We start from the raw sequence: 17,501 nt of genomic DNA, 5'->3' as shown, positions 1-17,501 counted from the left end.
GGTTGAGTTATGGTTGGCGAGGCCAGACGAGACGTTTCATATCATTTAACAAGCTCGTTGGTTTAATCGGAGGACGACATCTTTATTGTTGAGGGTTAGGGGTTTAACGGCGCTGAAAGCACTTCCAAATATCATAGTTTTCTCCTCTTTCTCTGCGGCGGTGTTGCCAGCTGAGAGGCACTGGATTTGAACCCTATGGTCCCAAGCCTACCTGTAGGCCTGGATGAGACTGATGCCCTGGCTCCTCAATGACGTGTGTCGGAGTCCCCTGAGTGTCTATGGGTAACGGCGTCCTCTCAAGGAGGAGGATGTGAATACCTTCAAGATTATTATATACCTGAATAGGTGGATGTAAGCTCTGTGTCTCTGCCAAAGCTGGGGAAATATGTTTCAGTTTGATCCAGTCAACACACATACACCCCTTGCCTCATGAATAATTGACCCATCGCATTGAGACGAAAGGGCAAACTTTCCAGCCGATATGCCCTCTCTCTGTCTCTACTCCTCTCTTTCGGTCTCTCTCTTTCTCTCTGTTGGACTCTCTTTCTCTGTGTTCGGCTCTTTCTCCCTCTCCCTACTTTCCATCATGTCCTCCATCCATCCTGTCTCCAGTTGCTCCTCTGAGCTCTTCCCTCATCCCTCTGTTCTCCTATCGTTTGTATTCTCCCCCTCTCCCTTCCCTCTGTCTCTCTCCGCCTCCCCCTCTCCCGTCCCTCTGCCTCTCTCCGCCTCCCCCTCTCCCGTCCCTCTGTCTCTCTCCGCCTCCCCCTCTCCCGTCCCTCTGCCTCTCTCTGCCTCCCCCTCTCCCGTCCCTCTGTCTCTCTCTGCCTCCCCCTCTCTTCGCCTCCCCCTCTCCCGTCCCTCTGTCTCTCTCTGCCTCCCCCTCTCTTCGCCTCCCCCTCTCCCGTCCCTCTGTCTCTCTCTGCCTCCCCCTCTCCCGTCCCTCTGCCTCTCTCTGCCTCCCCCTCTCCCGTCCCTCTGTCTCTCCCTGCCTCCCCCTCTCCCGTCCCTCTGCCTCTCTCTGCCTCCCCCTCTCCCGTCCCTCTGTCTCTCTCTGCCTCCCCCTCTCCCGTCCCTCTGCCTCTCTCTGCCTCCCCCTCTCCCGTCCCTCTGTCTCTCTCTGCCTCCCCCTCTCCCTTCCCTCTGTCTCTCTTCGCCTCCCCCTCTCCCGTCCCTCTGTCTCTCTCTGCCTCCCCCTCTCCCTTCCCTCTGTCTCTCTCTGCCTCCCCCTCTCCCTTCCCTCCGTCTCTCTCTGCCTCCCCCTCTCCCTTCCCTCTGTCTCTCTCCGCCTCCCCCTCTCCCTTCCCTTTATGCCGTCACCTTGTCCTCAGACCTGACGGGACAGAGATCTATTGAGGACATGTATTTATTCTCCGGCAGTTCATCCTCACGATTCAACACTCTAAAAAGAATTCGAGACAAGGCTAGCTGTCCTCAGCTTTCACACACTTGCTTCCTCGAATGTACCAAACTAACCCCCCCCCCCCCCCCCCCCCCCCCCCCCCCTTCCCATTGTGTTCTCTGCAGGGTTCCATCTGAGCGGGACCGTGACGGAACCGGCCGCGACCTCGGAACCCGAGGTCACCCACAAGGTGGCCATCAGCTTCGACCGCTGCAAGATCACCTCGGTGACGTGTGGCTGTGGAAACCGCGACATCTTCTACTGCGCCCATGTGGTGGCGCTGTCGCTGTACCGCATACGCAAGCCCGAACAGGTCAGGAAATAGTGTGTGTGTGTGTGTGTGTGTGTGTGTGTGTGTGTGTGTGTGTGTGTGTGTGTGTGTGTGTGTGTGTGTGTGTGTGTGTGTGTGTGTGTGTGTGTGTGTGTGTGTGTGTGTGTGTGTGTGTGTGTGTGTTAATGAATTGACTTGTCTAACAGGATTTTCCATACAAACTATTACATTTTTTAAAATGTAGGATGGTATGAATGTCATACACATTGAATCCCTGTTTCTGATAAAATGCTGAAATAATCGTCACTTTTGGTATCACTCAATTTTAGTTTACACCTTCCACTGCACGGAATACATAATATGAAATAAACCACTGTAGATGTTCATCATTCAGAACGGCGAAACAAACAAAGTTTGGCAACAAGAATGTAGTAGAACGTCTTGACATCCTGCCACCCCGCGCGCGCCCCCTGCAGGTGAAGCTGCGCCTGCCCATCTCGGAGACGCTGTTCCAGATGAACCGGGACCAGCTGCAGAAGCTGGTGCAGTACCTGATCACGGCCCACCACACAGAGGTGCTGCCCACCGCACAGAAGCTCGCCGACGAGATCCTCTCGTCCAACTCGGAGATCAACCAGGTCCACGGTGAGAGCCACCGGCCATAACGTTCTGGGTTTGAACCCCCACGACGGCCACAGTCGCACCTGTAGGCATGCTGGCACGCAGGAGATGGATACGAATTAGAGAACAGATCGGAGGCAAGGCCCTCTAGTGGTTAGGGTGTTGGACTCCCAGCTGAGAAAACCTAATGCCTGCAGTCAACCTGCAGCTGTCCCTGAGCAAGATGTGTAACCCATATCTGCTCATTAAAGACATGTATGTAAAAAAACCGAATGGAAAAAGCTTAGGGAATAGACTGGGGAAGTCAGGGGGGAGGAGAGAAAGGAAGGGGAGGAACGGTTCACAGAATGCGGGGAAGAGAGGATACTAGGAAAGGGTTTAGGAGGGATTAGGATCAGGGGAGCTTGTGTAGGGGGCTTGTGGGTTTCAAAGTGTCCAAGAGAAAGGTTACTCCTACTCCTCTTCATCATCCCTGGGTTGAAGTGTTGACATTCCCTCCATTAGCCTTCCTTTACACAGGAAGTCCTGTGCTGTGCTTCCTGTCTGCGGAATCCAGCCCCCACAATTCCGCCTTGTCAAACAGTCAGTCAAGAGTGCGGGTGTAAACTGGCGGAGGAACAAGGGTGGGGACATTTATTTCGACACACACACACACACAGACGGTCGGCACCGACCACTTTGCTAGGTTGTTTTGTCTGAGCCGGGCGTCCGGCTAGATCAAAGAGCGCTCCACGCTTTACGAGTGTGACGCCACTTCCTCCGTAGACTTCCATGGGAAAAGTCACAGAGACGCACCAAGTAACCGAAACACTCACATGGGCGCTCGCATGATCGATACACTCGAACGCACAATGTACACACACACACATTCTGAGGCAGAAACCATGTGGGCCAATAAGCGAGGTGGAAGTTAGTTGTGGGTCGTGGGTGGTGATGGGGCGGTTGGAGAGGCAGTGGGTGGTTGTGGTGGTGGGGGGGGTGTTTAAGCTCTTAATGACGCCAGCGGGAGACTGAGGGGGCTTCTCAAAACAGCGGCCCATTTCCTACGCTCAGCGACTGTTTGTTTGCACAGGGGTTGGTTTCGAAACAGGAATAGGAAGTGACGGTTCTTCCCAGTGTTTATCCAAACTTCAGAACGATCCCTTAGAATGGATGCCAAGTAAAAAAAGGAAGATTTGGCTTTTTGTCTACCTTCAATTAGTTTTTGTCCTTTACATCGAGGGCTTCTTTAAAGGTTGTATCAGTGATTCTAGGCTGAAACGTAATTCTTCACGTTCATCTGATCTTTCCTCACGATCCGCTAGTGCCAGGCCCATAAGCAGGCCATCAAAGAAACGCATCTCTGTATGCGTCCTATGCTCTGAGATTGTACACCAGCATAAATGTTACTACCCACCACTCAAAACCAATATAAATAGTATTCCAACCAATCATCGACAAGGGGTGGGTGTTGTGGGGGTTTGCGCTGCGTTCGTGATCGATTTTACTGGACGCACGAAACACGGAAGGGAGGGGAGAGCTGACTTTCTTGTTTTGGAATCTCGCTTCAAATACCAACAGAACGTCAACAGTGACGTAAACCACATCGCTGATACAACCTTTAAGCCATATGTGTGTTCCACTAAGATAAACTTGTATAATTAATGTGTGTGTGTGTGTGTGTGTGTGTGTGTGTGTGTGTGTGTGTGTGTGTGTGTGTGTGTGTGTGTGTGTGTGTGTGTGTGTGTGTGTGTGTGTGTGTGTGTGTGTGTGTGTGTGTGTGCGCTACAGGTGCGCCGGACCCTACGGCGGGCGCCAGCATCGATGACGACAACTGCTGGCACCTGGACGAGGACCAGGTGAGGGAGCAGGTGAAGCAGTTCCTCTCCCAGGGAGGGTACTACGGCTCGGGCAAGCAGCTCAACTCCATGTTTGCCAAGGTAAGACCCCCCCCCCATTCCACCACGGCCCCCTGGGGCTTCATGCTCACAGTTGCCACGGGGCATTGATGTCCAGTGGGATTTGTCACTCAAAAATGTCACGAACGTTGGCAACATTAGCAGAGATTGGAGATTAAACATAAGCAGGCATTTGCATCTGCTCAAATGTGAGACTTTAGTTAACACCGGTAAACATTTACTAATGAAGCAACAAGCAAAAATCACATTTTTATCGATATTACGATTTTTGGGTCAAACGATCTCCAAACTAATATAATCGATTTGAAAAGATTTTTTGGAGAGAAATTATGAATAAATGCATCATGTTTTCAAGCCCATTTTTTTTCCATAATCGAGCAGACCTAGTAGCCACTATGGTGAATGTAAGCTAGCATCCTCGATTTTTAATCACGTTAACACCATGTTGATTGTCTCCCCCCTCCCACAGGTGCGCGAGATGCTGCGAATGCGAGACTCGAACGGCGCCAGGATGCTAACGCTGATCACAGAGCAGTTCATGGCTGACCCTCGCCTGTCGCTATGGAGACAGCAGGGCACGGGCATGACGGACAAGTGTCGACAGCTGTGGGACGAGCTGGGTAAGGATCCTCTCTCTCCAAGGACTTTCTCTCTTTAAAGAGCTTAGCCCTGTCCTCATGGGAGTTAGCCTTGCTGCTAGGATCTTTTTTTTTTTGCCAGCAATGATTTCAATATATGTGGGCAGTTGGAACTTTGTCTTCCCTACAGCTGTTAACCAAGTCAGGTTATTTGATCAGTCAGACAGCTGGTAGATGATGGCTACTCCTTCCTCTCCACTCTCCTCCTCTACTCTCCTCCTCCTCCACTCTCCTCCTCTACTAGGAGGAGGGAATGATAAGGGCCTGGGATCAATAAGGCTGCCTGGTCTCTCTGTCCTCCAATCAATGTCAACGTTTAGAGGGTCCGTTTAGCTGCTAACTTCCTCAGGGATCGAGAGGAAATGGGAGAGGAGAAGCAGACATGGAGAGGGAACGTGAGAGGACAGGAAATGGAAGTGGGAGAGGAAGACGGAGGAAGAGGGATAAAGGGAGAAGATAGGGAGGGAGGAAGGGATTAGAACTCTTTGTGCAGGAGTGTCATCCAGCCTCGGGTAGTATCACATGTATGTCTGTTCCTGATGTGTTGGATACACTTTGCATCATTTCATCCACATGAATCTACATAATAATGCTCTGTGTCTTATGGATTTTTCATGATACCATGGCTGAATAGCTCTGAGATAAGAGTTAGGCATGCTCTACTTCCCAGTATGTTTGACCTCTGTCCCCCCCCTCCCCTCTGTCCAGGTGCATTGTGGGTGTGCGTGGTGCTGAACCCCCACTGTAAGAGCGACGAGAAGAGCAGCTGGCTGCGGCAGCTGAAGAAGTGGGGCGACATGGACGTGTGCCCTCTGGAGGACGGCAACTACGGCAGCGAGCTCCCCAACATCACCAACGCCCTGCCGCAGAGCAACCTGGCACAGGGTGGGTTAGAGACACACGGACGCACGCACACGTGCATGCACACACACACACTGAGCACACGCACGCACTCAGGAAAAGTGCTATATATAATGATAAAACGTCAAATATAAATGTTGTGCATTCTTTACTCCATCAAAAAAAACGGGAACTTTTTAATAACCGCACAATCTTCCTCGCACCGTACATACCGAGAGAAACTCCTAGCTTCGGTCACCGTCAATTATTCAGTTGCACACAAAAATGCACTCCCATATTCATCAACTAATCATCCCTGAAAAATGGATTTCAACTTTTGATGGCACTAAACTGTGTGTGTGTGTGTGTGTGTGTGTGTGTGTGTGTGTGTGTGTGTGTGTGTGTGTGTGTGTGTGTGTGTGTGTGTGTGTGTGTGTGTGTGTGTGTGTGTGTGTGTGTGTGTGTGTGTGTGTGTGTTCAGACTCCCTAGCGCGGCCCCGGCGCACGGTGTTCAGCCGGGCGATGGAGGCGTGCGAGCTGCACTGGCAGGACAGCCACCTCCAGAGGATCATCAGCAGCGACCTGTACATGTCCCCCGCCTACCAGAGGGACCAGGGGGACAGCCTGCTCTTCAACCCCCAGGGCCTGCCCCTCTGGCTGGGTACGCACACACACGCGTGCATCGATTCATTCATTCACTACCGTTACAAAGTCTGGGCTAGCCCGGACAATTTCATGTTTTTCATAAAAGCTCATTTTTATTCAACAGTTTTCAGCTTTGCTAACATAATTGCAGAAGGGTTTTCTAATCATCAATTAGCCTTTTAATACGATTAGCTTATAAATGGGGAACACAGGAGTGCTGGTTGCTGGAGCTGGGCCTCTGTACACCCATGTACATATTCCATTAGAAAGTCAGCCGTTTCTAGCTAGAACGGTCATTAAGCACATTAACATGTCTAGACTGTATTTCTGATTAATTAAACGTCACCTTCCTTGAAAAAAAATAAGGATATTTCTAAGAAACCCCAAACTTTTGAACAGTAGTGTACATTCGTACTCATTCATTCATAGCATACTCATTTGTTCATTTATTGATTTACATATGTATGAATTAATTCATGCCTAAATACATAGATATGCCTTCTCAGATACACATACGGACAGACAAGCTTGATGCTGTTCACAAGATACTCACACACAGCCATAGATACAAATGCATAAACGCAATAGATTCATGGACGTGCGACATGCACACAAACGGACATACAGGTGTGCTAAGAGATATTTGAATACATACACATAGATGAATATTTATAGATACTATTAATACACATGCTTCATATATGCGCATAGCACACGCATAGATGCAGAAATTGATATACACACGCATGCACACACACATTTCTTTCTCCAAATCCGTCAACCGATACTGAACTGATTCATTCCAGAATAGGATAACAGAATAGTTGGTCTGTGATGATTGCATGTAGTCTGTGATTCTACTTAAAGACAACTCAGACACACACACACGCAATTGGGCTGATACTGAGCCAGGCATCTGCAGTAAGCCGCTTTAAGCTAAGATCTGTCAGATTCGGCAACTTAAGCCGGCTATCACTCTTGAAAATGCGCGCACATGTGCACTGCTTTCTGCTGAGACTGCAGCGAGCGCGCACGTATGTGAACGTTCCAAATCTCCACCCTCCTCCCTGAATGTGTATTCAGGTGCACGTCTATAAACCTAACATCAATATAAAACGTATGCTCCATGTATTTGTGTGTGTGTGCGTGTTCATGTCTATAAAGACATCGTCAATATAACCCTCTGCCCCCCCCCTCCCCCCCTATAGATCACGTGCCCACGGCGTGCGCCCGTGTGGACGCGCTGCGTTCCCATGGATACTCCAGGGAGGCGTTGCGGTTGGCTGTGGCCATCATCAACACGCTGCGGCTCCAGCAGCAGCGGCAGATGGACATCTACAAGCACCAGAAGAAGGGTACGCGTTCGCCCACACACACGCATGCATGTACATGCACGAGCACACACACATAGACATGCATGTATACACACGGCCACACACACACACATGCATGTACACACACACACACACATGCATGTACACATGCCCGCCCACACACACACATACACATGCATGTAAACACACACACGTACACACTGCGCATAAGGGTACATTGATTTACCACTAACCAAAAATTGGTTTATGCAGCAGTAAGCATTAATGAACAGTTAACTAACGTTCTAGTACTAATTGACTAATGGTGTTCATGTCAACTAACGTGTTATTGTATGCATCATCTGGTATGGTAAGGGTTAATCCAGACACTCATCCAAGCCCTTCCGTGTGTCCCTTGTCTCCCTGCAGAGCTGCTCCACAGGGGTCTGACCTCCACCAGCACCCTGGAGGGCTGGGTGGGCCACCCGCTGGACCCCATCGGGTGCCTGTTCGCCACGCTGACGGAGACCTGCCGCATGGACGACGACAGCGGCATGGACACCGGAGGTACGCACGCAGCTCCGCCGCCACCGAGTAGTACCGCTTCCAGGCAGAATTGACCCTCCTGCTGTATCCATTTTGTCAGACGAAATGTCGTTTTTTTTTTTTTTATTGGTAGATACAATGCAGGTGGTCATTGGAATGGAGATGGTTCAATATTTAGCAAAGAATATTCAGTGATTTCTGTAGCCGTCTCTTTATTTAGTGAAGATGATTCATTGATTCCCATAGTTGCCTCACTGTTTAGCAAAGATGATTTAATGATTCCTACCCCTGTCTCACTTTTTAGCAAAGATAATTCCTATGGAGAGGCTTCATCAGGCTACTCTGCACTATGCCACGTTGTGTTTTTTAGGAGCATTTTGCTGGCTTTAATGTCAACAATAGCGAGCACCATTTTTATCTGTGCTGGGCCACAGTAGTAGTAGTAGTAGTAGTAGTTACCAAGCACTAGTACAAAACTCCATGGCTACACTGCAAAACTTAAAAAAAAAAACACACACACAGACACACAGACTGCCTTAAACAGCTCGTTGCGGCCACGGTCTAATTTCCCCCCGGTGGGATGGCTGGGGGGCTCGGGGGGTCATCAGATGGCTTGTCCCAGTCAATGGAGCCCTGGCTGGGCATTCTCCTGTCCAGACCGGCCCTATTGTACCCCAGACAGCCATAAAGTACCACACATGAATAGACTGAATGGAGCGCTATGGGGCTGTAGTCTGTCTGTCTGTCTGTGTGTGTGTGTGTGTGTGTGTGTGTGTGTGTGTGCGCGACCATGCATGAGTGACATCGTGTGAATCAGATCTAGGTGTGTGTGTGTGTGTGTGTGTGTGTGTGTGTGTGTGTGCGTGTGCGTGCGTGCGCGCGCGTGTGTGTGTGTGGTTTCCATCGCCGCTTGCCTTTTCACCTTAGCCGTGCTCTTTTCCAGCTGCAGTCAAGGCAACTAGAATAGAGTGGAATAGAGTTATAGGACAGAAGAGAGAGGAGTAGAATAGGGGCTGGGTCGGCAATTGTTCTCCCGAGGCTGCAGGGAACTATTGTCAGAGTAAACAATGGTGTGTGTGTGTGTGTGTGTGTGTGTGTGTGAGAGTGAGAGACTGGGTCACGTTCTGACCAATCATCGACTCCCAATCACAGTGATCCGTTCAAACGGACCAATGGGGATGTGACTGTGATTAGAAAAACAGGACGTAAAACACAATCACACACATAGTGGAAGAGCCATTCAACAGCATATGTTTTGTGTGTTGGCAGAGTGATAGATGGACACATTAGACGGACACATTAGATAGATTGATGGATATGCGTGTGTATTACATGGATCGAAACTTAATCTTTATTTTCCCCACTCTCTCTCCATTTATCCCTCTCCCTCTCCCTCTCTCTCTCTCTCTCTCTCTCTCTCTCCCTCTCTCCCTCTCTCTCTCTCTCTCTCTCCCTCTCTCTCTCTCTCTCCCTCCCAGAGGGGGAGCCACGGCCCCCGGTCTACCAGCATGTGTCGGTGTGGGGGTGCGGGGAGGGTGGGGAGTCCTACCTGGCGCTGGCCCTGGAGGTGGCCCTCATGGGGATGGGACAGCAGAGGATGATGCCCGAGGGCCTGTACGCCCAGGACAAGGTGAGCAGACACACACACACACACACACACACACACACACACACACACACACACACACACACACACACACACACACACACACACACACACACACACACGCGCGCACACATGCACAAATCCACCAACACACGCGCGCACACATGCACAAATCCACCAACACACGCATACATGTATAGACATACACAAATACACACCCACACCCAATGAACACAATGAGACCAATGAACACACTCAGTAATCCTACATGCAAATTAATTGAAAACACAGACACAACCACCGGCCAAACACACACGCACACTCCAAACAGTAAGACGGTAAGAATGTAAGACTATAAGATGTGCCCAACTACACACCAGGCCATCCGTGTACTAGTGTAGTTTTGTGTGTGTGTGTATGTATGTCGGTGTGTAACCGTTTGGGGGTGGTGGTGCAGGTTTGTCGGAACGAGGAGCAGATCGTGGCCAAGCTCCAGGAGCTGGAGCTGGACGATCTACTGGTCCAGACGCTACGGAAACAGGCCCTCCAGCTGCTGGAAGGTATGGAGAGCACCGCTGTTACTGCTGACATCCTTCTATCTCGCTCTCTCCCTCTCTCTCTCTACATCTCCTTCTGTCAATTCTGTATGAAAACAGAGAATTTCTTCCTGACCTTGAAGGAAGTAGCTATTGCTATTCATGGCTAATTATTCTTCCCTCTCAAACTTTGACGGCAACTATTTAACAATGAAGTTGTGAGCAATGTGGGACTTAAATCTCAAGTCATTGAAGCTATTAACTGAAAATGACCGTTCTCTCTCTCTCTCTCTCTCTCTCTCTCTCTCTCTCTCTCTCTCTCTCTCTCTCTCTCTCTCTCTCTCTCTCTCTCTCTCTCTCTCTCTCTCTCTCTCTCTCTCTCTCTCTCTCTCTCTCTCTCTCTCTCTCTCTCTCTCTCTCTCTCTCTCTCTCTCTCTCTCTCTCTCTCTCTCTCTCTCTCTGCCCCTCTCTCTCTCTCTCTCTCTCTCTGCCCCTCTCTCTCTCTCTCTCTCTCTCTCTCTGCCCCTCTCTCTCTCTCTCTCTCTCTCTCTCTGCCCCTCTCTCTCTCTCTCTCTCTGCCCCTCTCTCTCTGCCTCTCTCTCTCTCTCTGCCCCTCTCTCTCTCTCTCTGCCCCTCTCTCTCTGCCTCTCTCTCTCTCTCTGCCCCTCTCTCTCTGCCTCTCTCTCTCTGCCTCTCCCTCTCTCTCTGCCTCTCCCTCTCTCTCTCTCTGCCTCTCTCTCTCTCTCTCTCTCTCTCTCTCTGCCTCTCTGCAGCGGGTCCGTTCAGCGGCCTGGGGGAGGTGATCCACCGGGAGAGCGTGCCGATGCACACCTACGCCAAGTACCTGTTCACCGCCCTCCTGCCGCACGACGCCGACCTCTCCTACAAGCTGGCCCTGCGCGCCATGAGGTAGGACTACAACCACTAGCCCCCTCTACGTTTTGAAGATCTATCCAGAACACATCGAGGTGGAGACTCCCACTTGTGATGTCAAAAGAGGCCGATTTTTTCTAAACGGCTTGTAACGGCTAATCGTAATCATAATATGTCAACCTCTAAAGCGGCTGAAGAGGAAGGCTTGGCTAAGGGCTGGGGAGGCCACCAGCGGTTTTATTCCAGAGTGTTGGTGTGTTTTGCACCTCTCTCCTTAATGCTGGGTTGTCTCTGGGTTAGAGAAGGCTCTTTCATGTGTTTAGAGCTAGCCGGTTAGGGCCGGCCGAGAGCTAGGCTGTCTGCTGCTCAGCTCGTTAGTGGGTCATGACTCGACACGCACGCTCTTGGAAATATGTAGAATATCTATATATATTTTTTAATGATTGCCTTTCTTTAAATGCAAGTTCTTCCTTTGAGAAGCACTATGAAATTGTATGTGTCTGAAGGGTGCCGTGTGAATAATGACCGGGTATGGCTGCGTTACGGTTTAGCTGTAGGTCCACTCGGCGGCTCGCTAACTGCTCTGCTGTGATGTTTCGAAGAGTAGTGCAGGCAGTACGTCTCCGGCCAACTGATTGGTCTTTCAACCAGCGCTTGGCGCTGTGACGTTTCATCCTTTAGTTTAGTTTCACTTTCATTTGGTTCGTGTAGTTCCACATGGTTCGGTTCCCACCAATGAAATGCTTTCATTAATGTGGAAAGACAAAACTGCTAAACCAATAAGAGAGAAAGAGGCGTCAAAACCACACAGACGACGCTCACACGACACCCTCCTCCCCTCGACCAATAGGCTGCCGGTGCTGGAGTCGTCGGGCGGCTCAGGGGATGTGGGCCACCCCCACCACGGGATCTCCATGGTGCCCAGCCGGTACCCCCGCTGGTTCACCCTGGGACACCTGGAGTCCCAGCAGTGTGAGCTGGCCTCCACCATGCTCACCGCCGCTAAAGGTAGCGTCACACACACACACGCGCCGCACGTACACACACACGCCGCACGTACACACACAGACAACACGTGCACACGCAATGCGTACACGCATACTGTTTCAAACATGTGCTTTGATACACAGCTGCACACAAGCTTGCGGACGTAGACGCGGATGCATGCTTACGCACGCACGCACAGTCCACTGCTATTTGGCAGAAGCTTTCATTCAAAGCGACTTTAACATATGATAAATGTTATCTTGCATCAAAGTCCCTTTTTTCAAAATCCGGCTGCTAAATTCACCCTCTCACTCTTTCACACCCACAGGAAAGCACATATGGACAATTTCACACATGGGCACACAAACCAGCATGAGCCAATACTGCTGCTATTATTTGGTCATTTAGCAGATGCAGTAGACATGCACATGTGCCTGCTTTCACGCACGCACACACACAGACTGAAATCACAGGCAGTGTATGCTGATGCATGTGTGTGTGTGTCTCTCTCTGGCGCCCCCCCAGGTGACATGCTGCGGCTGCGCACGGTGCTGGAGGCGGTCCAGAAGAACATCCACTCGTCCTCCCTCATCTTCAAGCTGGCCCAGGACGCCTTCAAGATCGCCACGCCCGGCGACCACCCCCCCGACATCACCTTGCTCAACGTGGCGCTGGAGCTGGGACTGCAGGTGTGTGCGTGTGTCTGTGTCTGTCTGTGTCTGTCTGTGTGATATGAATGCTGATTTGCTGTAAACAAAATAATGTCAGCATTGTACTTTCATGCAGAAGAATTTATACTGTGGCCCAATTCACAGAGGAAGCCAATAAGGATGCACTCTAAAGACTCAAAGTTTGATCCTAAATATATCTATTTCATTTTCTAAACAAATCTCGAAAGTGACACCATACATGAAAATAATTGACAGCAAAAGTAAAACCAGCAGGCAGGGTAAAAAAAACCACACTGTAAATATTCACACTTTCTTATGCGTGTTTGTTTTAACGCATCCACCGAGAGACAGAAATGTGTGCTATTGCGGAGCGTTGATTACATATAATCCCACCGGCAATTCTCCGAAATCATGCCATCGCACCAAAAAAATCAGTTGTGATGTGCATCACTTAGCACATCACTAGCAACTGTGTCCCCAGTCTTTTAATTTCTCGCTAAGAGGTGGCCACAACATCCCTTTTAAATCCTGGGTGCAAATTTGCAGCCTTTCCTCACAGTTTGTTTAAACCGGCCACCACATAATTAAGGCTTTTGGGTCAGTGGGTACAACTCAAAGTATTTTTCGAGGCAGCATTTTGGCTTTTATGCGGTTTCACAAAGTACAGATCCAAGGGCTTCTTTTCAAAGCAGCGGCTAATTGAGATGGATGGATGTGGGGCACGCCTTGTATGGATTAGAAAGCTGTTGTTTTTTTAACAAATACTTTGACAGAGGCTTTTAATTAAAAAAATACAATTTATTTTCAAATGTATTTTATTATGGGCCTCTGAAGCCCTTTGAGGTTTGGGTTTTGAAGAAAGGCCGGGACCAATTGGACCAGTGTCGCTTTAAATGTCTAGTTTTCTACAACTGCCCTTTAGAATAAATGTGTAACTCTTCCTCATCTGTGTGTGTGTGTGTGTGTGTGTGTGTGTGTGTGTAGGTCATGAGGATGACCCTGTCCACCCTGAACTGGAGGAGAAGGGAGATGGTTCGCTGGTTAGTCACCTGTGCCACCGAAGTCGGTACGTACCAAACATAACCACTTCCTGTCCACCTCCAGGCTGTGTCATCAAAGCCCTTCTCTCCTCTTTAATTCTTTTCAGTTATTTTCAGTCAATCTCTTCTCTGTCTCGTTTTTTGTCAGTAATGGTAGTTTTTTTTCTATTTGACTACTTTCTATTATTTTCTTCACTTATTCTGTCCTGTAATTTCCCCTCCTTTTATCTAAAATGTCCCCTCCCCTCCTTGTGTACGGTTCGTCCTACAAACCCAGCGTGCGGCGACAGTCTCCAACCAACCCCCCAACCCAACCACCACCACCGATTGCTCCCCTCTCTGACCTCTCTAATACCCCCCCTCTCCTCTTCTCCTTCCTCCAGGCCTGCGGGCGCTGATCAGCATCCTTCAGAGCTGGTACACACTCTTCACACCCACAGAGGCCACCAGCATCGTGGCGGCCACCGTCATGTCCCACAACACCATCCTGCGGCTCAGCCTGGACTACCCCCAGCGGGAGGAGCTGGCCAGCTGCGCGCGCACGCTGGCGCTGCAGTGCGCCATGAAGGACCCGCAGAACTGCGCCCTCTCGGCCCTCACGCTCTGCGAGAAGGACCACATCGCCTTCGAGACGGCGTACCAGATCGTGATCGACGCGGCCTCCACGGGCATGACGTACTCCCAGCTGTTCACCATCGCCCGCTACATGGAGCACCGCGGCTACCCGCTGCGCTCGTTCAAGCTGGCGTCGCTGGCCATGACGCACCTCAACCTGGCGTACAACCAGGACACGCACCCGGCCATCAACGACGTGCTGTGGGCGTGCGCGCTCAGCCACTCGCTGGGCAAGAACGAGCTGGCGGCCATCATCCCCCTGGTGGTGAAGAGCGTGCACTGCGCCACGGTGCTGTCGGACATCCTGCGGCGGTGCACCATGACGGCGCCGGGCCTGGCGGGCATCCCCGGCCGCCGCAACTCGGGCAAGCTGATGTCGACGGACAAGGCGCCGCTGCGGCAGCTGCTGGACGCCACCATCTCGGCGTACATCAACACCACGCACTCGCGGCTCACGCACATCAGCCCGCGGCACTACGGCGAGTTCATCGAGTTCCTGAGCAAGGCGCGCGAGACGTTCCTGCTGGCGCAGGACGGGCACATCCAGTTCGCCCAGTTCATAGACAACCTCAAGCAGATCTACAAGGGCAAGAAAAAACTCATGATGCTGGTGCGCGAGCGCTTCGGTTGAGCTACACCCCCCCCCCCCCCCCCTCCTCCCCCCGCGCTGTCTATGAGCTTTCTGTGACCTCTTCAGATATCCCCCCACCAAACCCTCCTCACCCCACGCCCCCCCCTTGACAACCTGGGACCTTTTCGTCGAAATTTGGTTTCTATTTAAGTTTTTCAGTTTGGTTTTATTTCAGATTCTCCCCGGGACGTCAAGCCCTCCGGTCCGGTGGGTCAAGCCCTCCGGTCCGGTGGGTCGGTCGTTGGTCCAGAGTGGGGGAGTGTGGGGGGGAGACGAGAGGCCCTGGGAGGGAGGCTTTTTTCAAAGAAACCAAACAATTCCCCCCCCCTCCTTTTATGGAATAAAACCAAGGTTGGGTTCGGAGGGAGGACGTGAACACCAAATGCTTTTTAGTCCAGCGGGGAACGCTCTCTCACTGGGGGCCGGGAAACGTGGAAAAGATGGGAGGCTTTCATCAAGACCAAGATCAAGATCACGCACCAACATGGATGCCGCAAACACAAACCCAGTGTTATCATACTTAAACACACCTGTGTGTGTGTGTGTGTGTGTTTGTGTATGTGTTTGTGTCTGAGTGCTCACAGTAGAATCTGGTACCAACGGGTGTGTGTAGACTGAACTTAAGCCGCCTGCTACTACCCCTGTGAGTGGGCACACACGCAGGGCGGGGCATGAGTGTGAGTCGCCTTGTGGGCCAAGGAAAGCCCTCTTCTGGGGGGCTTTTCCTGTCAGGCATCTGCAGAGCACAGAATTTAAGGCGAGGTGTATGAAATATGTACCTTACGATAACGAAAGGCATCTTTACCTAGCCTTTTCCCCACTGATGATGTGTGACACGTGTGTGTGTTTGTGTGTGTGTGGGGGGGGGAACCGTGAGTCACATGACAACAATCCCCATCCCCAGATCACCACTATCGCTATATAGTTGCCTGTGGCCAAAGCCTTATTTTCATCTTCTTCTGTTTAAGCCTCCAGTGATTCAGCTCCAACCTTCTTGAACAAGATTTAGTCTCTTAGCAATATTAGCCAGATTGCTTACTGGTGGGAATCGCTGTGGTTGCCTGGCAACGTGAAGCTTTGGGAACCGCAGGAAGCCTGCCAGGGTACAGTGACAAGAGTCCTGGGAGGGGACCAAACCTCTGCTGTGATTGGTTGGTTTGGTGAATGCTTCTGCTCTCTTAACACACGTTAACGCAAAAAAACGCATACTGGACGGACACACTCACCCTTTGTGCATCACGTTTGTTTTCCCCGGTGGAGGACGAGATTCCCCTTTTTCAGTTCCTTTGTTATATATATTTTAGCTAACAGCAGTGTAAAGTACAGCAAAAGCTTGGATTTTTTTAGCGGTAGGATTGCATGTCGATGCGCGAGCACTTCACACATATACCTCTCCTCCCGAGTGCGCTCTGTCCGTTCCTTTAACATTTACTTCCAGAAACAGCTGAGCGGAACACCGCAGAACCAACAGGGTTAGCGTTCAACGGGAAAAGCGTTACAAATAAAGTGTAACAATCTCTCGATTGATTGCTTTATTTTCGTTTGTTTGCGGGGTTTTTTGGAGGAAAATGAATATGGAAATGAAGGTCAGAGAAAGGGAATTTTATAGAAAGGGTAACTTTTTTTTTTTTACATTCCATGGGAATTACCTTCACCCGCCCCTCGGGTTCAAGGTCACCGCTTTTTTTTTTTATGGAAAGAAGGACGAAAAAATAATGAGGGAAGAGGAACCAAGCAAAGGACAATAGTAAACAAAGAGAGAGAGAGACTAAACTCAGTTCTCAGGGAAAATCACTTAAAGAGACAAAATGAAAAAAAAATGTAGTAGCATTAAGCATTTAAAAAATATTGTAAATACTGAAAGTGTCAATTCAAAAAATTGTAAAGTTATAATTATTTATGATCAGTACGTTATTATTTTGGCTTTGTGTTTTGTCTGTATCCTGAGGGGGACGGGGAGGGATTACTTGAATTTGTTTTATTCTTTATTTTTCTGTTGAATTCTGGCGGGAATGTGGCGATGTTTTTTGTATTGCGCAAAGGCTTCAATGCATTTCTCAGGTGCTTCTGTGTACATTTCTCCTGTGTTCTGTTTTTCTCTACTATTATTATTATTAGTATTATTATTATTATAACTACTATTTACTGGTTAACTAACCGTTAACTACTATTATTTGTACCGTTTTGTTTTTTTGCAATTTCAGTTTTGGTAAAAAATAGAAAAGTCAACGTTTTCTAAGGAGGGAACTTGTTATTTGTGGAGTTAACCGTTTGACTGAGACAGTGTTTATTTTTTAACCATACAGAAAACCTTTTTACTATGCAGAATCACTCCAATATGGCCGTTGTCCCCCTTAAACACAAACAC

The 17,501-nt window shown here is 49.9% G+C and overlaps 1 protein-coding gene across 1 annotated transcript in view; it reads left to right on the top strand.

Moving 5' to 3' along the window:
• zswim5 (zinc finger, SWIM-type containing 5) overlaps positions 1-15,136 on the top strand; it is a 42,839-nt gene extending 27,703 nt beyond the window's left edge. Inside the window, exons 2-16 of the mRNA XM_056596179.1 lie at positions 1,528-1,715; positions 2,150-2,318; positions 4,065-4,213; positions 4,662-4,812; positions 5,539-5,715; positions 6,152-6,331; positions 7,524-7,670; positions 8,058-8,195; positions 9,653-9,804; positions 10,238-10,340; positions 11,090-11,225; positions 12,040-12,197; positions 12,702-12,865; positions 13,832-13,913; positions 14,271-15,136. Of these exons, the coding sequence (XP_056452154.1) occupies positions 1,528-1,715; positions 2,150-2,318; positions 4,065-4,213; positions 4,662-4,812; positions 5,539-5,715; positions 6,152-6,331; positions 7,524-7,670; positions 8,058-8,195; positions 9,653-9,804; positions 10,238-10,340; positions 11,090-11,225; positions 12,040-12,197; positions 12,702-12,865; positions 13,832-13,913; positions 14,271-15,133 (2,957 nt within the window). The 3' untranslated portion in view covers positions 15,134-15,136. The remainder of the gene's footprint in view (positions 1-1,527; positions 1,716-2,149; positions 2,319-4,064; positions 4,214-4,661; positions 4,813-5,538; positions 5,716-6,151; positions 6,332-7,523; positions 7,671-8,057; positions 8,196-9,652; positions 9,805-10,237; positions 10,341-11,089; positions 11,226-12,039; positions 12,198-12,701; positions 12,866-13,831; positions 13,914-14,270) is intronic.
• Positions 15,137-17,501: the final 2,365 nt, after the last annotated feature.

Source organism: Gadus chalcogrammus, chromosome 8, assembly GCF_026213295.1.
Source record: "Gadus chalcogrammus isolate NIFS_2021 chromosome 8, NIFS_Gcha_1.0, whole genome shotgun sequence".
In the NCBI taxonomy this organism is placed as follows: Eukaryota; Metazoa; Chordata; class Actinopteri; order Gadiformes; family Gadidae; genus Gadus; species Gadus chalcogrammus.
Note: the sequence above shows the minus strand (reverse complement) of the source record. Positions and strands in the feature narration are given on the sequence as shown.